Source organism: Poecilia formosa, unplaced genomic scaffold (genome assembly GCF_000485575.1).
Source record: "Poecilia formosa unplaced genomic scaffold, Poecilia_formosa-5.1.2 Scaffold239, whole genome shotgun sequence".
In the NCBI taxonomy this organism is placed as follows: Eukaryota; Metazoa; Chordata; class Actinopteri; order Cyprinodontiformes; family Poeciliidae; genus Poecilia; species Poecilia formosa.
Window position 1 is genome coordinate 816,639 of NW_006800178.1, and position 17,601 is coordinate 834,239.

Here is a 17,601-nt window from a genome sequence, read left to right on the forward strand (position 1 = left end):
GATAAGGGATGACAAACTGGCTTAAAGATCACTTGATCGTTAGGAGTCCCAGTCAAAACATTCCTCAGTTCACCGAGAACAGAAGCCAGTAAACTGATCAACGAGACGAGAACAGAACATCCGTCTGGGCTTGTTCCTCAGGTTAACAAGGTTGGAGATGATGAAGTTCAAATTACAAGAAGGTCATTTTGTATTTTTTTTACGGGAGTGTTCAAATCAAATATTTCTTTTAGTCTTGCAACGCCAAAATCTAAACAAAACAGAATGCTAGATTCCGGTGAAATAGATATTTTAAAAATGTTTAAATAAATGATCCACATATTAAAATTGTATGTCTAATAACTTTTATTTGCTCCATGTCAACCTGAGCATTTAAAACATCCTTGAACAAAGACCAGTGGATAAAAAGATCCAGAGGTGCTTCTGTGAATGCAAACAACAGAGAACGCCTCAGTATGGGGACACTGCTGTCACACAGAGGCTTAAGGCATGTTCAGTAAACCAGCAGCAGCTTCTCTGCAGACAGCTGGGGATGGACATGTTTTCAATGGGATTTATTACACAAGTCAGACTTTACAAAGTACCTGCAAGCAGAGTTCCTAACCAAGTCAAATGTTTACAGTAAAATAGCCGTTTCTCTCATAAATATGCTCCGCCTTATAACTTTTATTCTATTTTGTTCTGAGGAAGTCAAGGACGCCACACTTGTCGAATGAAACGTGTGGTCCTGGTCCCAGCCTGGGGAAGCACCGACTTTACCCATCAGATTTCAGCAAGCAGTTTCAAAATAAGCAAGTAACTATTAATTAAGCAACAATTCACTCATGTTTCATCGTCTTTCTAATCTTTCTGTAATGACACACAAGGCACAACTCTAAGGCATGTGATGTTAGCACTCTGCTCCATAAAAACCTGCCAAAACCGATGATGCTCTGTGCAGCAGGACCCCTGGTGGTCGTTATGCGCAGCTACACATCAACGTCAAATCACAGTCTAATCACTGCCAATTGGTTTTTGTTCTGAGATGACTGATGTCAAACTATGCATATTAAACACTGTTCTACTGAAGAGACCAGTGAAAAGAGGAACATTAGTTTAGCAGCTGTGTACAAACAGGGTTAAAAAACAAACTTCTGGAAAATACTATATATTAAATCGGCAAACACAATACAGAAACACAGAGCGCTTTTCAGCTTTGTGCATCCTTGATTTTGTGGCAGGAAGCCCACTTCTTGTCTTTTGCATTGGAAAATCCCAGCTGCCTCCCACAGCAGCCGGGTAATGACCCTGAAATACTTGAACTACAGCATTTACTTGCTCTCATCACCATAACAGAGGTAGAACGTTAGTCCGACTGAAACCTGTTAAGAAGGAATACATGAAGCTCAAACAAACTTCCACTCAAGCAACTTGGAAACATGCGAGATGAAAACAGCTTCGGTTAGGCTTCAGCTGAGAGCAGCCCTTCAAAAAGCCTTGGACACTTTGATTCTGTGTTGTGAACAGGACCCTGCAGCCTGACTCCTGGGGAGGCAGTGAGGATCAGCACCGCATCAGCCTGGAGGGAAAAAAAGGTTCAGCTGGTGTGATGCATGCAGCAGCTCAGAGTTATCACAGTGAATTCTTGTTCTGAGCCGACAGAGCTGCACAGAACCTCAACGCAGCCTGATGAGCTCGTTTCCATGCCTATGTTTGACATGCCTACTGAAATAAATCTCGCATTACATCCCGTTCTGCTATCAATGTTCCTCCTTAGAAGCAAAACCCAGCACTGCAACAGACTGAGACCGTGGCAACCTGACAGGCCCGGGCGAGTCGCAGAGGTGCAGACAGAAGGGACGCATCAGGGCCTCTGGGTGTGTCCAGCTTTCAGGACAGGACACAAAAGCTGACACGACGACCTTTCATCACCAGAGCAAACGGGGGCAGGGGCCACTCTTTGGGGGTCCCCTGGAAAAATGTCCAAAAAAAAAAAATTAAGTAAAAGCTTCTCTGCTTCAATTTAGCAGAAATTTCAAGATCGATTTTCTAAAGGCCACAGAAGCAGCTGCTGTTTGTCCCTCTGACGGTCCAGTTAAAGTAAACCTGAACAGAGTCCTTCGTTCTTTTAGCTCCAGAGAGTTTGGAGGACTCTGTGGTACCCAGTTTCTGTGTCAGTTCTGGTCCCAGATATCATCAGAAGGAGGAAAAGTGCTGAGGCAGCAGGTTCTGAATGGGGGTGGGCTGAGGGCTGGAACAGGCACTGCTGCACACACTGGACCCTGTACTCTGGGAGCTGAGCAGGCTGGAGACAGACGGCGACTCTGGGTCTGAACAGTCGCCATCAGAGGCGTTATGATGGCTGACCACCACCCTGAAACACAACACAACACACACACAAAGAGACAACAGCGTCAGGACTGTCTGCAAGTCAAACACGTACGGGAAAGGATTAGGGCCACCGGAGAAAAGAAAAAGAATTAATTCTGACTTTTTAATTTTGACTTTAATCTTTCAAAACCAAAAGTCAGAATTCTGAGACTCAAGTCAGCTTGTTTTCCACTCTGTGGCCCTAATCCACTTCCATAAACATGACTCTGTCAGATTACATAATTAATAACTGCTGGTTTTACGGAGAGCTTTTATTTCACAGGTATGTCTGAGTACCAATGTATGTAGGCACATTAATGCAAAATTGAGTGTACGGAAAAAGGGCAGCATCTCAAGGCTGCATGGATAACTGCAGCCTTGAGATGCATCATGGAGGTCTAGATGCTGACAGTGTCCTCTATGAGGGTCACCATCAGACCTGGTCAATGTCAGAAAAATGCTGGAAATGTTTCCACCAGTAAAGCAAATATTAAACTGCATGTCTAAAGTCATAATGGACTAATCAGGAAGACAATAACTGAAGTGAGTCAGTTTTTGTTTTTATCTCCGAAAGGTTAAATGTCAGTGTTCTAATGTTGAAAATATTTTTTGACAACTTCATGGTAGAGGAGCTGCATTGCTTGGATTGGTTTCCATGGCGCTGTGGCCGTTTACCTGGATCTGGATGGACTCGCCACACCTGGTTTCTGGGCTTCCGTCCTCGACTTGCAGCGACTCTTGGACCACTGCACACAAACAACCAAAAAAAGAGACGGACGTTTAACATCTGCAGCTCTCAGCGAGGCTTCTTCCCTCTTGGTTCCACCTTCTCAGTTTCTGTTTGTCTGCTATATTCTGATACTACAGCACTGTTTAAAAAAAATAAAATAAAAATAAAAAATGAGGGAAAGAAAAGACAAACCTGCAGCTCAGTCATTGTGGCTTCAGATCTATAGAGCCCAACTAAATACAGCAACTTAAATAAAAAATGTTCTTTTACATATTTGTTGAAACTGACACTTTGTAGTAAGAGTATGGTATAAGACAGACAATCTGTGAAAAGATGGAGCTCCTCTGCTTTCTCCCAGTTCTCCCAGTGACATTGGTCGCAACATTCTACAGCTTTAAGGAAGCTTTCTGTGAAGATCAATTATTATTAGTATTAATGTTGGGACCAATGTCACCATATGTGAGAGGGCAGCTGGTGTTACACCGCTCTGCAGCAAAACAGCATCTCATTAATTCAAAACAATGAAAATAGCCTTGTGTTTTTTTTTTTTTGATAATGAAAAACAAAACAAAAAAACAAAACAAAACTGGTCTTCTTCCCTCAGCAGCATCATCTACACAAAGGAGTACAGTGTTGTCAGTCTGGTGTGTTTATGTTTACTGGACGGGATTTCTTTTTTCTAACTAGATTCCTGATCAGGGCCTCTGTGTGAACAACTGCATGGTTTCTCTGTGGGTCTCCAAGTTAGACGATGATAAATTTGGTGAGAAAAAAAAAAAAAATCAATCATCAAATATTTGTACCGAAAATCAAATTTTGTGATCATGTGTTTAAGGCCCATGCTTCTCTCTTCTATTTCCTCTTCCTGAAAGCAGCTGTTCTGCCTGGATAACCTAACGGGGATGCAATGGCCACTGGCAGGGCCGGCCCGGGAGCTTCTCACCATGTGAGCGGAGTCACTGCTCCCCAGATGGATTCCTTTCTGACAGAGAAGCCTCAGAAAACTGATGCCTGCACACAACACACAAAAAAAACAATTTCACCAGGTTACGTCGCTGCTAAAAAATAACTTTTTTTCCCCATGCAAGTACTTTAGTTAGACCATGGAGAGAAACACAATGCTCACTGTGTCTGGGCCGCCACTTTATAAAACATTCTAAAAAACAAGACCGCAGGTTTTCTCATCTAGCAAGACAGATGCAGCTCAAACAATTCTAATCGAATGTTTCTTCACCGTAGAGCACTAAGCGTCCTGCCGGAAAACGGAGCTTATTTTGCCTGGGCTCTCACATTTGGTCCGGTCATTGCAGTGCTTCTGCTCCCACTGATCCAGCAGAATGTTGAGGTATCTGGGACACTCAAAGAAGCGAAGGTAGCGTGATGAAGACTGCGATGGGAAAATGCGCTCAAACTCTCCTCGTCGATTCAATTCGTCTTCGCTCTCGGCCAGCACGCGGACATCCTCAGGAGTCAAAATGTCCAACACTGATGATAGGAAGTCCTTTATGAGGAGGGAGGAGACAAACAAGTTAAAAACTTATTTTCGTCTTTGTGAGGAGAGAAAACAGAAAAACTAGCAACATTGTGCATGTAGTTTCTTTCAAATGTTCTCTAGTAAAAGCACTTATTGAAAGCAGGTGATGTTATTTTATCTGTAGACTCACCTGCTGTAACAGAGCTGTGTGCATGTGTTTGTTTACCTGGTCAGCATAGCGCTGTGCAAGGAAAAAGGCTCGTTTTACTTTCTCATCAGCAGACAGATCAGATTTGCTCTTTCCTTTGTTCCCTCCATGCAAACTACAAAACAGAGACACTAATTTTAATCTTTTTCCTGAGAATTGCATGAAAAAAAAAAAGAAGGTAACCAAGGCAATCCCTTTTTTCATCTCAAATACAGAATCCCAGCGATAGAAACCGAGGTGTAGAAGCTCCTCCCTACCTGCTGGTGGAGCTGGAGGCACTGCTGCAGGAGGACACCACTTCTTCTTTCGGGGGAATCTTGAAGCCGGCCAAGTTTAGGAGGTCTCTGATCATCTGGCCTTTAATGGAAACATCCAGGGCAGAGTTGGAGTGGAGGCTGGAGGACAGAGAGCAGAGCTACAGACGCGCCTCTACACCCTTTCATCTGACAGCAGGTGCAGCGGTCTGCATGTCACCTGGGTGATATGTTGACCTCCAGGATCCAGGGTTTGAGGTTCTCGTCCAGCATGATGTCGAAGCCAAACAGCTCGTGGCAGCTGTGAGGCGTTTTCACGTGCATCTTCAGCAGGGTGTTCACATATGGCTCAGAACTGAGAAGCAAACACAGAAATGAGGAAACTTGTTTGATTCTAGCATCGTTTTAGCTTTCCACACATACACGGTGTTTGGTCTATGAACAAGTCTGGGACAGATACTGTGGCTTTGACTGATGAAGCCAAAGTGATGTTGGAACAATGCTCTGTGTAGGACCTGGACTGCATTTTTAGTTCAAAGTGTAAAAGTGTTTGACAACTCAGAACTCACTGGCTGAGGTTCTTTAAAAACAGTTTTCAGATACAGTTGTGTTCAGAATAATGACAATGTGTTAAAAAAAACATACTTGGCTGATTCTTTATGAGTTTATTCATTCTTCTTCATTTGGAACAGAAGGTTTCATCATTCTCTGCATTCTTTGTGTTTCCCCCTTCATCAACATTAAAAGCTATGTTCAACTCCTGAATTTCACTCTGACGTTCTCTAAACCAACATGTCCTACATAAGATGCCCTTCTCCTTATACACGAACCGCCTGCTTGAGTTCTGTTTGCTCCCACAATAAATGAGCCCTGGGTTTATTTGGAACACACTCTGTGCAAACCATGATTCAACTATGCTGAATCAGCATGATGCACATCGTCATTGTCGGTTTCCTGTTACTCTACTATACCTACTGCTAAATTATTAGCCATGTAGAAATGTCACTTCTTCTAAATCTGATCTAGTTAGGGTGGATGGAATACACTTGTTTTAAACACAACTAAAAACTAAACCTTGTTTTTATTGATGTGTGATGTTAAATGTTCTTTTTATTCATTAAACAATTTAGAGTCTAACGTGGAAACGAATTTGATCTTTGAAACATCTGCTAACTTTGTGAAAATTTTGTAGTTCCCCTCCCCCCCAAAAACATTGTCATTCTCATAAATCCTATAAAATGTATTGCATCCTGAGCTGAATGTGTCATTAGACCTCGATAAGTGTGTCTGTGACAGATCACCAGGATCTGTAAAGAAAGTTCTCAGTAAATGGAACAGTGAACTTACGCTATAATAGTTTTGATCACAATGTCTTTAATCTTCTCCCATATCAGGTCGGTGTTGATGCCTTTAGAGCCAAGGAAGTGCCACAGAGCCTTCAAAGCCCTGAAAAGACGCAACAGAAAAACATTTGACTTTAATATTAACAAAACGGAAAAGAAGCTGTGTTTTATTGGCTGAACGTCACAGCAGATCAGGAAAACACAGAGCAGGGATCATGTTGCTAAATGACGCGATGACAATGTTTTTTGACACTTCTTCATCAAAACGTATACAGCACCATTTCTGAGCTCTGGCATCTTTGCGATTATTAAAATATTCATTGTACGCGAGAATCGAGGGCAGAGAGAATCCAGCCAAACAGGACACATGTGTAACTGACATGCAGAATTTTTATGCACAACTTACAAAAAAAATAAAAAATCCCACCAAATACTTCATTCAAGTATCCTCTGTGATTGTGACGCGTACCATTTGTGTCCCTGGCAGGCCTTGTCATCACTGTTTGTCTGGTACTCAGAGTTCTTCTTGTTCACGCTGTAGTTGGTCAGGTGCATGAACTTGTTGTTTAGGGTCTTCATGGAAGATGAATACCTGCAGAGAAACAGAACCTCTGCCTCAGTGGGGATCAGTGCCAGTCCACATAACCCCACAGGATGTTGTTCATTCTCACTTGCAGCTGGCGAAGCGGACCAGTCCGTCAGAGAACAGGTAAATTCGGAGCGGCTCGTAGGATGTCACATAGACGTAGATCCGCAAGTCAAACTTGTTCCCGCCAATGAGGTAGGGTTTGTGAAGGTACCTGCAGATAAGGAAGCAGAGGGAAATGTTTCCATACACATACTGACAGTGAGCTTTGGTCAGATCTGTGCTGCTTACTTCTGCACCAGCAGTGGTCTCCTGCGGGGCAGCTGACTCCATTTGTGGATGACCTGGATCCCCATTCCTCTGGCTGATGCAGGCTGGGAGACAAAAGAACAAGATTAAGGAAAAAGAACAAGTTTTTCAAGCTACACTTGATGAAGCTACACTTTTTTATTAAAAAATAAATAAATAAATGAAAGATACAGTTCACATAAAATCAGAAAGGTGCAGAACGTACAGGTTTGATGATCCACTTCTTCTTGGAGCCACTATCTTCCCATGCCTTCCGCAGCAGTTTGATATCCTGAGGAAGAATGAACGTCTTTGGGAAAAAGTTAAACTCCTGCTTGCCAAAGCGATGCTGCATCTTGGACAGATTCCTCCAAAGTCGGTCCTTCCTGCCAATCTGAAAGGTTCCTGGAAAGTGGTTCAACTGCAAAAAAATAAAAAAAGAACAACCACACGTTCAATCTGGAAACTGCAGGAACGTTGGCTGGAGTGTGTGTGCGTGTGTGTGTATGCAGATACTCGCCTTCTGGTGCTCGCCGATGGCCTTAAAGCCAGGAGATTTCATGTGGTGTCCCCAGCAGCCCAGCCAGTTGTTGCTCTCTGCATTAACAACACAATTCACTCACAAAGCGTGACTAAACAGATTCCCATCTCACCGTCTGAAAGGTGTTCAGGTTTTGGTGTGTGATGACTCACTCTTGGTGGCTTTGAAGTGTGACCTAGCGATGGTGTGCTTGACGATGTTGGGGGTAACGGAGCTCATCTTCCATTTGAGTAGGCGTCTCTGTTCGGCAGGCAGCAGCTCCACTGCAGAACACCAGACATGAGATCAGCTGGTAAAGAGCATCTACTGGTTCTAAATTACAGAGGAGTCACTCCTGACCTTTCTCATTGGCTGTGCTGAAGTAGAGTGTGGGGCGCATGAGGGGAAAAAGGCTGGGTACAAGCGCCGGCCGCTCCTCTCGATCATCCTCTGCCCCCAACACCATCGGCTCTTCAATACTGAACAGGAAGGGATGATGGGAGAAATGAGAAGAGTTGAGCAGGTTGAAGATTCACAGGTTTGGTCTGACTGCTCTCCACTGCTCTCCACAGAAAGACTAAAGAATCCAACCATAATTCCAAAAAAGTTTGGATGTGATCAAAGGCTAACTGAAGAGGTAATAAAAGGAAAAAAAAAATCCACTGACTTCACTTATCTGCCCTCACACTCACATGAACTTGAGACTTCCCGTTCTTACGCCATAAAGTCCCACTCTTTACAGCAACACAGCTTCAGCTCTTGTAGGAAGGCTATCCACAGGGCCGAGGAGTGGAGGGAGACGATGGGAGTTTTTGACCAATCAACATTTGTAAGATCAGAGAGTGATGCTGGATAAGAAGATCCTGCTCTAATTCACTCCAGATCGGGAATTTATGCAAGACTAGTCAGACATGAAACTCATTCATCCATGTCTTTATGGACCTTGGTCTGCAAACCTGAGCACAGCCATGTTGGAATAGAGAAGGACATCCCTAAATTGTTACTGGTCTGTATGCCTATGTGGGTTTTACACAACTGTGATCATGGACATGATCACAACACTTGAATTTAGTGTTTTGGATGGTTCACCCAGGACTTCTGGCAACAGTGTTAACACAGAGTTATTTTTAAATGAGTGGCATCGCTGACGATGATTACATTTCTGTTTTCTGAGAATTGTTGCTTCATTTTTGTGGGATAATCCAGGACTCCAGCAGAAGGACAACAAATCAATGACAATATATATCACAATAGACATGATCAATATCAATAGATAACACCATTGACAGAATATTTTATTTCACTGAAATCTAATCCAGAACCACACAGCATTCTGGGAGATGTAGGCTTAATCTCTCACAACCAGAAAAGCAAGGTGTGTGACATCAACTAACTCAGTCTTTGGTTACCTAGCAACAGCCTGTTGGTTGCACAGCAGCTTAAGGTTTCCCCCACCGTGCCTCAAAACAGCATAAAAATAAACAATAGCATGTGGATAAAACAGGAAAGGTCACATCACCAGCTTGGTGTTATTTCAAATATTAAAAGAAAGTAAAAAAAAAAAAAAAAACACTAATCAATAATTATCTATATTGACTTATATTATGATGCGTTTTTCAGCGCTAGGGAGGAAGACGAGCTATCTAACAGAGAAAAGTGGAAGAAAATGTGACCAAAACCAACAGAAACCATGAATTGTAATTGTAGATTTCCAGTGATCCACAGAGAGACAGCAGTGTAACTCAGAGCTTCAGAAAAACCTCTGATTCGATATGTGCAGCCAAAGAAGAACAAACAGCACAGTGGATAGCATTATTTAACATTATAAAATGTAGATTTATCAACGGGCTCAAAACAGTGGAGCTTGTAATTAACACAGCAAACCACAACGTGAGCAGATTAAAGAGTAATGCAGCCACAGGCGAACTCAGTGACATTTAACTAACACTATCAGGTCACAGATTCATTTTGTAACACAAGGTGCTCTACATGCGCGTAACATGATGCCAGGTAGGATTAGGTGGCAGAGGCCTTCACACACAAAGGACAGCAATTCTGATCTGACCTACAGTCATTTAGTGGAGTATTAATACCGGCTAAACTTCATTTCTTTAAGAACAACTACAGCTCAGAGATACTCACATGACAGTCATAGAAGACGAGATGAGATTTCCAGATTCAGCTAAACTTCTGACAGGTTACTTTGGAATTACAGACAGGCTTCTAGCTATATGGAATATAAACAGGTGGAGCTCTCAGGTGGAGATGTGGAGAGTTCAGGGTGTCAGTGAGCTCAGTGAATGAGCTGAGGAACAAACCAGTTGGGGAAGGAAACAATAGTGCTCCTGATCTGGGTTGTTTTAGCAGAGAATCAGCTGTCCAGAGACAATACAGCAGAGCTTTCCACCATCATCTGCTGCTTTCAGCCTGTCCAACAACAAACTGAGAGGACAACAGGGAGACCAGATCAGCTGGGCAGATGTTTGAGGGCCAGGAGGACCAATCAGCTTCCTTTCTAAGTGACGGCAAAAGGAAGATGCTGAATATTTTGCTTGTTTCTGAAGAAACAAAAACCTTTGTGAGCACATATGAATTTGAATTTATTATCAGGGATCAGGACCTTTAAACTTTTTCAGATGTTTGTCACATTTCAAGCAAAGTATTTTAATGAGATAAAATATATTCATGTCTTTCATCGTCTGTAAATGGTTCTCTTTCAGGATTCCTTATGTTCATTAACTCTGACCAGATTACCTGTTCAGCTAAAGAGAAGCATCCCCACAGAATGCTGCTGCCACCGTCTGGCATGTGTCACCATGGGGACGACGTGTTCAGAGTAAAGTGGAGAGTCGTTCTTTTTAAAAAATACTCAAGTGTTTTACTTTCAGGCCTAAAAGCTCCGCTTGGGCTCATCTGAGCAGAGTAAACAACTAACAGGACTTTTTATTGTTGTCTTCTTGTCACTCTTCCAGTAAGGCCAGACCTGTGGCGTGCATGACCAATCATTTTCCTGACTACAGATTCTTTAAAAACCTAACCCTAATCCTGCTACATGCTTCTCCACACCGTTCTGCCTGATCGGTCTGCTGGGGTTCTTGGTTGTCATGACGCTGGTTGCTCTCTAAAGGGCAGAGAGCTGTTCATCTGTTCGGCTGTTCATCTGAAGCCGAACAGCTGACTGCTGGTGGTTTTGGCACGTTCGTATTTGCACACACCTTTCATAACACGGCACAGACCACCTGGGCAACACCCTTCCTCTATCTGCATACATCCCGGCTCTACCAGCTACACTCTCCCTCCCTGAATCCTCAGTTTTCGGCCGACGTCACAGACAGAGCGGCACAATTTTCTGCAGGCGGCCTCCTTCGTGAACGACGACATTACAGTTTCCATCCAGGAGTTATTAACCATGTACAAGTTACTTAGTGAAGAATCTTAAAAATGTACATAATTCCTCATCGCACAAGATAAATGTTCCTCAAAGGTATCCATGTCTCCTGTGAATGCAGAAACCGGATAGTGGAAGTAGACTAGTTGAAAAGAAATATCAACGTTGCTGTCTGAGTGCATAAAGCACAGCAACAAACTTCTGACCTAGCAGACAATACTTCATACAGAGCTCTGTAGAAATAGTTTAACCAGGGTCTGGAGTCAAGTTTGCAATTTTCATCATGCATCTGCGTCAATGAGAACCGATTTCAATACTTTGTATGAAGTACGTTAGGGCCATAAGGGTCTAACACACCTGTTAGGGAGCATGGTGTCAGTTAAGTATTGGTTAGGGTTGGGAATATACTAGTAATGGTTAGGGTTATAGTTAGGATAAGGGCCTGAAAGCAATAGTCTTCAGTGTATTATAAGCCTGGCGATTCACCAGGCTTTACTTGTCCCCCCACCAGGCTAAGCATTGCTTATTTATTCAAGTTTTTTTTTTAATATATGCATTTTTTAAGAATTTACAGTTGGTGTTCAGGTATTAATCTTCCAAAACCACACAGCTATCAAATGATATTTCAAGTTTCCTGTCAACTTTTAAAAAATTTAACTCAAAAACACGGTGGCCCGCTGGATGAATTGCTGCCCTAGTGCCCATCCACCAGGCTTAGCAAGTTTTCTGGGGGAAACCTTGGTCTTTACAAAGCACTCAGAACAAGAGAAGTACTAGGATGTGTGTGTGTGTGTGTGTGTGTGTGTGTGTGTGTGTGTGTGTGAGTGCATGCGTTACCTAGAGATGCAAGGAATTGATGTATCAGAAGAAGAAGAACGAATGATGGAATAACATTCTGAATCATCTGAAAATGGAAACAGAGAAAATTATTATGTCTCATCTCCATATTGTCCAGAGTTCCAGTTGAGTAGAAAATCTGGATTTACCATCAGTAAACCTCATCATGCAGGTTCAGCCCACGGAAGAGCTTTCGTGCTCGCCTTGTAGTCAGGCATCACGCTGGCTTTATATTACCTTTAGCATTATTTTTCTGGTTACACGATGCATCCAACCATACCAAATGCTTTGTCTACTTCGTCAGCCAGAGTCAGTGAGCGTGGCCGCGTAGTTTCTGTGACGCTTATTAAAAATTCAACAGACACGAAATGGAAGAGCTACTAAAGCCACATTAGCAGCATTGAATTAAATCTCCCGTTTGTTGCTCATCTCTGCACAGTGTAGCGGATTTAACTCATCATAGGGCCGGTCCAAGGCTGTATGAGGCCTGGAGCAGAATTTGACTTGGGGGCCCTTCTAGCTCCTAAAAACATCAGCACTAAGATTTTAGTGAAATCTGGGAGAAGGGAGTAGTTTAATTGGTCAACCTAAAAATCAATCACTTACAACTGCAGTTTAGTAATTTGTATTTGTGAACAAACAGAGCTTAAACTTAAAGATTAAACTCATAGCATCAGATTGTAGCTATGGTAACAAAACAATCTAACTATGAATATTGTTCTTTGAACTTTTACAAAGTACACATGCCAGCTCTTTAAAATCTTACATTTAAATGTTAATTTAAAATCTTTTAATTTATGTTATGCTGAAGTGCAATTAATATAATTACCCAGTAATATTTTTTACATTTCCTGTCTACTTAACATCTTTTAATACAAAAACACGGTGGACCGCCTCAGCACCCTGACCACCGGGCTAAGTAAGTTTTCTTGGGGAAACTCTGCTTAACTGTCTAAACAATAAATCAGGTAATAAAATATACTTTTAATGAACTCACCATCATCACTGAAGGCATTTTCCAGCTCATCTGGAAGCTCCTCCTCCATTCCATCCACCTGCATCACACACTCCAAGCTGGAAGAACAAGGCGAGAATGAGACCCTCCAAGTTAAGTGGATCAAAACAAAAACAATGATTAAAACCATTGACTCACCTCATCAGCTGCTCCTCTGTCACTGATGAGGATGAGTACAGAGACTGAGTTGAAGTGGAGGAAGGCTGTCCTTCCTTGGTGAGGTGAATGGCTGATATCTGATTGGTCACTGAGCCCACCAAAGCTCCAGCAAGACACGGAGCTACACCTTCACCAGCATGGAGCCCTGTGGGCTGCAGACGTTGACCGCCACACTGCACAGCTGGCACATCGCTGCAGGGAGATGAATCCAGTTCTCTGCATGTAGGTAGCTGGGGCAACGGTGCACTGTGGGATTTGCGGTTTGCAGCTGTAACCAGAACACCCGCAGGACCACCTTTAACTAGCCGCTGATTCCTTGAAGGCGACCGCGTTGCACGGCCATTTTGGGTCTTAGTGTGTTTTGTTGGCATCTTCGCTGAATGGCTCCTTCGTGGAGAGTTCAGCTGCCACTTTGTGCTTCTCGTTTCTTGCTTTGTGCCCTTGTGTCCAGAGGTATTCTTCCGTAACTTTGTTCCCTGATGTTTGGACAGCTTCAAGCACAGGTGAGGCACTGGTGGTGAAGAGGAACAGTCTGTAGTCTTAGGCTGAGGAATAAAACAGAAAAAGTGTCACCAGATAAACACAGTCACAAAACATGTGACACAGAAGTATTTATACCGCTTAAGCTTTTTGTATTTCATTGAGATTTTAAAAGCTAGACTTGAGTAGAATCTAAGTGTGTTGGGATGAAATCTCAGTGTAAATGCAGCTGCTCTATGAAGCCCTCAGAGGTTTGTTAAAGAACATGAAGACCCCAGAGGACCACAGCAGACAGGTCAGGAACATTTCCGGCTTACATGCAAAAAAAAATAAAAAAAAATAAATGGATGTGCCAGCATCATGCTGTGGGAAAGATTTTCTCCATCTGGGTCAAAATCATGGGTATGAGGTGATGGCAGGAGAAAAGTAAAGGGCAAGAAAACTATTATAGGCTGATATTCATCTTGAAAGACAACAACCCCAAACATTCAGCCAGAGTTGCAATGATATGGTTAAAATCTGAACATTTTTATGTTCTGATTTAAACCCACTTCAATGTTGCCTGGATCAAATGAAGGCTCACTAGAAGCCCTAAGAAGAACACCGACATGCTGAAACGGTTGTTACTACAACCAGAGAGAGAACTAAAACGTGCAGGACGCCGACTCCTGAGGACTGACTTTGGGCACTATTGGCCTAGTCAAAGGCTAGACCTTTAATTAATAAGGGAGTGAATTATGCTTGCCACATTTTTATTAAAAAAAGAAAGAAAACTAAAGAGTCTTCCTTGCATAAAATACAAAATAAAAATAGATAAATTGATATTTCTAACATGACAAAATATGAATTTAAATTTTGGAGCTGTATGCACTAATGTTTCAATGCTTGTTATTCATTTCCTGGATAATTGACATGTGCAGCCATGGCAGACAGTCTGCATGGATTCCTGAGTGATAAAGTGGATGTAATCTCCGGTTGTGTTGCCGCCATAAAACTGCTGCTCTGTTGGTTGAACAGCGCAGGATGAGCAGTAATAATGGAGAACAGGAACACCACTGGAGCACTACTGGCCCGTGTTGTATATTTTCTATATACCTGCTGTATATCTGCTGCTCTGGCCTCAGTGCAGGAGATGAACCCACTCACCATCAGCTTGGCGCTTTGTGGCACAGCGGCATGTCCTCTGATGAACAGGTCTTCATGACAACCTGGTGAAGACTCCAGTGGCACATGGTCAGTGGAATCCTGACTAGGTACCAATGCGGCTCCGTCTCCAGACTGAAGGGGCTGGGCTGGTAAACAGCCCTCAGTGACTCCTCTCAGCTGGACCTCCTGTACCATGATCCTGGCATTAGGTCGATTCAGTTCTGACGCTGCCAGGTTCTGATTTGGTCTCTGAGTCCGGTTCTGGTGTTCTGGCTGCTTCGCTGACTTATCTGATGCAAGGTGGTGAGTCCTGGTGTTAGAACCGTTTCCACTGCCTGTCTTCCACACAGGGCACACAGATGACATCATGGATGAAGCACCGGTAGATGGCAGATGTTTGTCCAGGCTGGTAGCTTTGGGGAGCTCCGGTGGAGTGTGCCTGAAAGACGATTTAAAGGTTGCACCTGAAACCAAGGCAGCAGTGGGGGCATTATGTGTGTTGGAGCATGGCCTGAGATTCCCTCCGCCCCACGGCGATGACTGGTTGGTGGGCATGGCGGCGTGTTGCAAAGCGCCTCCAGATGTTCTAGTTGCCGTCAGAAGCACAGGTAGATGCCAAGGACTCCCTGCGCAGACTCTTCTTCAGCTGAAAGAACTTGGCAACGTCAGCTCCAACTTGACGAACAAGTTCTTGATGAATCTTCACCGACGGCACTCATCACTGGCACCAAAATGTCACCCAGGATTCAGGGCAACGTCTGAGCTCTCACACAGGCTGAATTAAGACAAATCTTCTCAAATCCTGTCAGGAGTGTTCGACTGCAGACTGGAAGTGGTGTGCTGGGTGTCAATAGTTGACAGGTGAGCTTATAGAAGCCAGGGAGGCACTTAGCTGCACAGCTTCTGCCCTGAAACAATCCAAAGGATAAGAAAGTAGTACGAAACGATGCAGATGAAATGGACACATGAACTATGAATAGATAACTTTCACTGAAAAAACACATAGAAACTACTGAATATAATTAGACAGAGGATTTGAGCTCCAATGTCCATTGTTTAACAACCTACCAATGTAAACAGTGTAATTAACCTCTTTTCTTCAAATTGTGGCGAAAAGAATTAGAATGGCGTCTTCCTCTGCCACATCAACAATCTGTATATTCTCCATTACATCGAGGTTTGCTTTTAGTCAACCATTCCTTCTGATTTTTATCTCCAAGCTGCTCCTGTGATTTCCTCACCTCTAATCATGCAACTCTTTATCCTCCTCGACAGGAATCCTCACTTTCTTTATTTTACCACCAACTCCAAAACACGTCGTGTACCTTCCCTTTCCCCCCTTGTAGTATGGGTCCTAATGCAGAGACCACCCTAGGGCTCTTCTGCCTCTCCACTGCCTGTTGCAGATGGTTGAGCCCGGTTCCTAAAGTCTATGATCCCGTCTACCATGTTCAGACCTCCCGTTTGTCTCTCAGCTGTCACCCACTCGTGTCCAGGGAGGGAACACTCTCACGTGCGTCCTCACCGCTAGTTTCAAATGAGCTAGTAAACAATATTTCCCACGTTGAAATATCGCAAGCCCACGTCAGAGAGGCCTTACCTCTTAATAAAATAAATTAAGAAGACGACTCAACCACCGAGTCATTATCGGTTACCAGAGCAGCTTCGATATCTGGGTGTGTTTTTACCGCTTCGCCGGGAAGTTAGCTTAGCAACAATTTAACGCAGACACGAGATACTCCAATTATTGCGAGGGTTCTCAAAAATATAAAACAACAGCGTTTCAGGTGGTTAACAAAATCCCTTCCTTACCGACTTCATGTCCAGCGGTGTTTCCCAGCATTTCGGTTCGTTTCTTTGGCAGGAGGTAAATAGCTGGAGTTCGCTTAACAACAGAAAAGAGCTGTGAGTGCAGCACCGCAGCCAAAGATCGTTTATTGCGCTTAAAAAAAAAAAAAAAACAAAAAAAAAACACCCGCTCCTGCTTCGTTCTGAAATATTACAATACTGCCACCCACTGGTAAAGAGTGGTAATTTGGAAGCCTAAATAAAAAAACAAACAAAAAAAATGTGGAAGTTTAATTTTGTTTTAAAATGCAAAATAGGAAATTTAAATAAACCCCTCAGATCAAGGGGCAACTATAGTCTCCCAGAAGGCATAGGGGAGACTCCATTGCAAGTAGGAATAAATTCCTTGGTCTGAAGAGACCAATGGAGCTTTTTGGCCTTCAAACACGATGCTGTTCTGTAGTGGACACATAACCAAACATCGAAGACTTTTTTCTGCTTTTGTAATTCTTAGATTTCACCACTAGATGGCATTGCTGTATATGAACATTCCCCATTTTAACGTTCCCGTTTTTTCTTGCTCGTTGTCTTTATCTCACTATCTTAGTTTTTTTTTTAAATCTATCATCTTCTTCCTCTTGTACCCAGATTTCATTCCGCAAATATTTGTTTCACGTTCTCATATTTTTAGCTTTCTTTAGTTCTAGTCACAATTTTAATTTAAAGCATCCTTTCCCTTTTATCCCCCTTTTTTCATATGAACTTTTTACCTTCCTTTCACTGAGATGTGTTTCCTGTTTGTTCTCTTGTTTCCTTCCATCGTGTGTGTCTTTTCCTCCTTGATTATTTTCCTTTTCCTCTGTCTCTTTAGTTTACTCTTAACAATGACGGCACAAAAGCATCCAAGCACACTTGGTTTATTTTTCCTCATTCCATAATTTAATCACAGTGTTTGCTTTGCTATGTCTTCCAAACATCATGAAAGCCATTCCTTTGACACAACAACATCTGGAAAATGAAGTGTGATGACTTTCAG

General features: G+C 42.9%; 1 protein-coding gene across 2 annotated transcripts; it reads right to left on the reverse strand.

Annotated features, from left to right (window-relative positions):
- Positions 1-325: 325 nt before the first annotated feature.
- On the reverse strand, positions 326-16,730 carry ttll4 (tubulin tyrosine ligase-like family, member 4). Of its 2 annotated transcripts, none has more exons than XM_007569327.2 (20): positions 16,590-16,730; positions 14,778-15,685; positions 13,131-13,696; positions 12,975-13,051; positions 11,978-12,044; positions 8,113-8,231; positions 7,926-8,036; positions 7,753-7,829; positions 7,459-7,653; positions 7,236-7,318; positions 7,030-7,158; positions 6,828-6,950; positions 6,363-6,461; positions 5,236-5,370; positions 5,019-5,156; positions 4,780-4,876; positions 4,370-4,580; positions 4,023-4,090; positions 3,025-3,095; positions 326-2,353 (listed from the first exon to the last, which is right to left on the reverse strand). In XM_007569327.2, exons 2-20 carry the CDS (start codon positions 15,330-15,332, stop codon positions 2,176-2,178), a joined length of 3,099 nt encoding a protein of 1,032 aa, XP_007569389.2. In that variant the 5' UTR covers positions 15,333-15,685; positions 16,590-16,730; the 3' UTR covers positions 326-2,175. The 2 variants fall into 2 exon arrangements, with proteins under 2 accessions (XP_007569389.2, XP_016535805.1); XM_016680319.1 differs by lacking the exon at positions 16,590-16,730 and adding an exon at positions 16,019-16,448.
- Positions 16,731-17,601: the final 871 nt, after the last annotated feature.

Excerpts from the sequence above, each read along its gene's own strand:
- ttll4 (XM_007569327.2), bottom strand. The coding sequence starts at position 15,332 with ATGCCCACCAACCAGTCATCGCCGTGGGGCGGAGGGAATCTCAGGCCA. Across the intron at positions 13,697-14,777 it reads CACAAAGCGCCAAGCTGATG|CCTAAGACTACAGACTGTTC; the intron begins GTGAGTGGGTTC and ends TTTATTCCTCAG. Across the intron at positions 4,581-4,779 it reads CACAGCGCTATGCTGACCAG|GACTTCCTATCATCAGTGTT; the intron begins GTAAACAAACAC and ends CTCCTCATAAAG.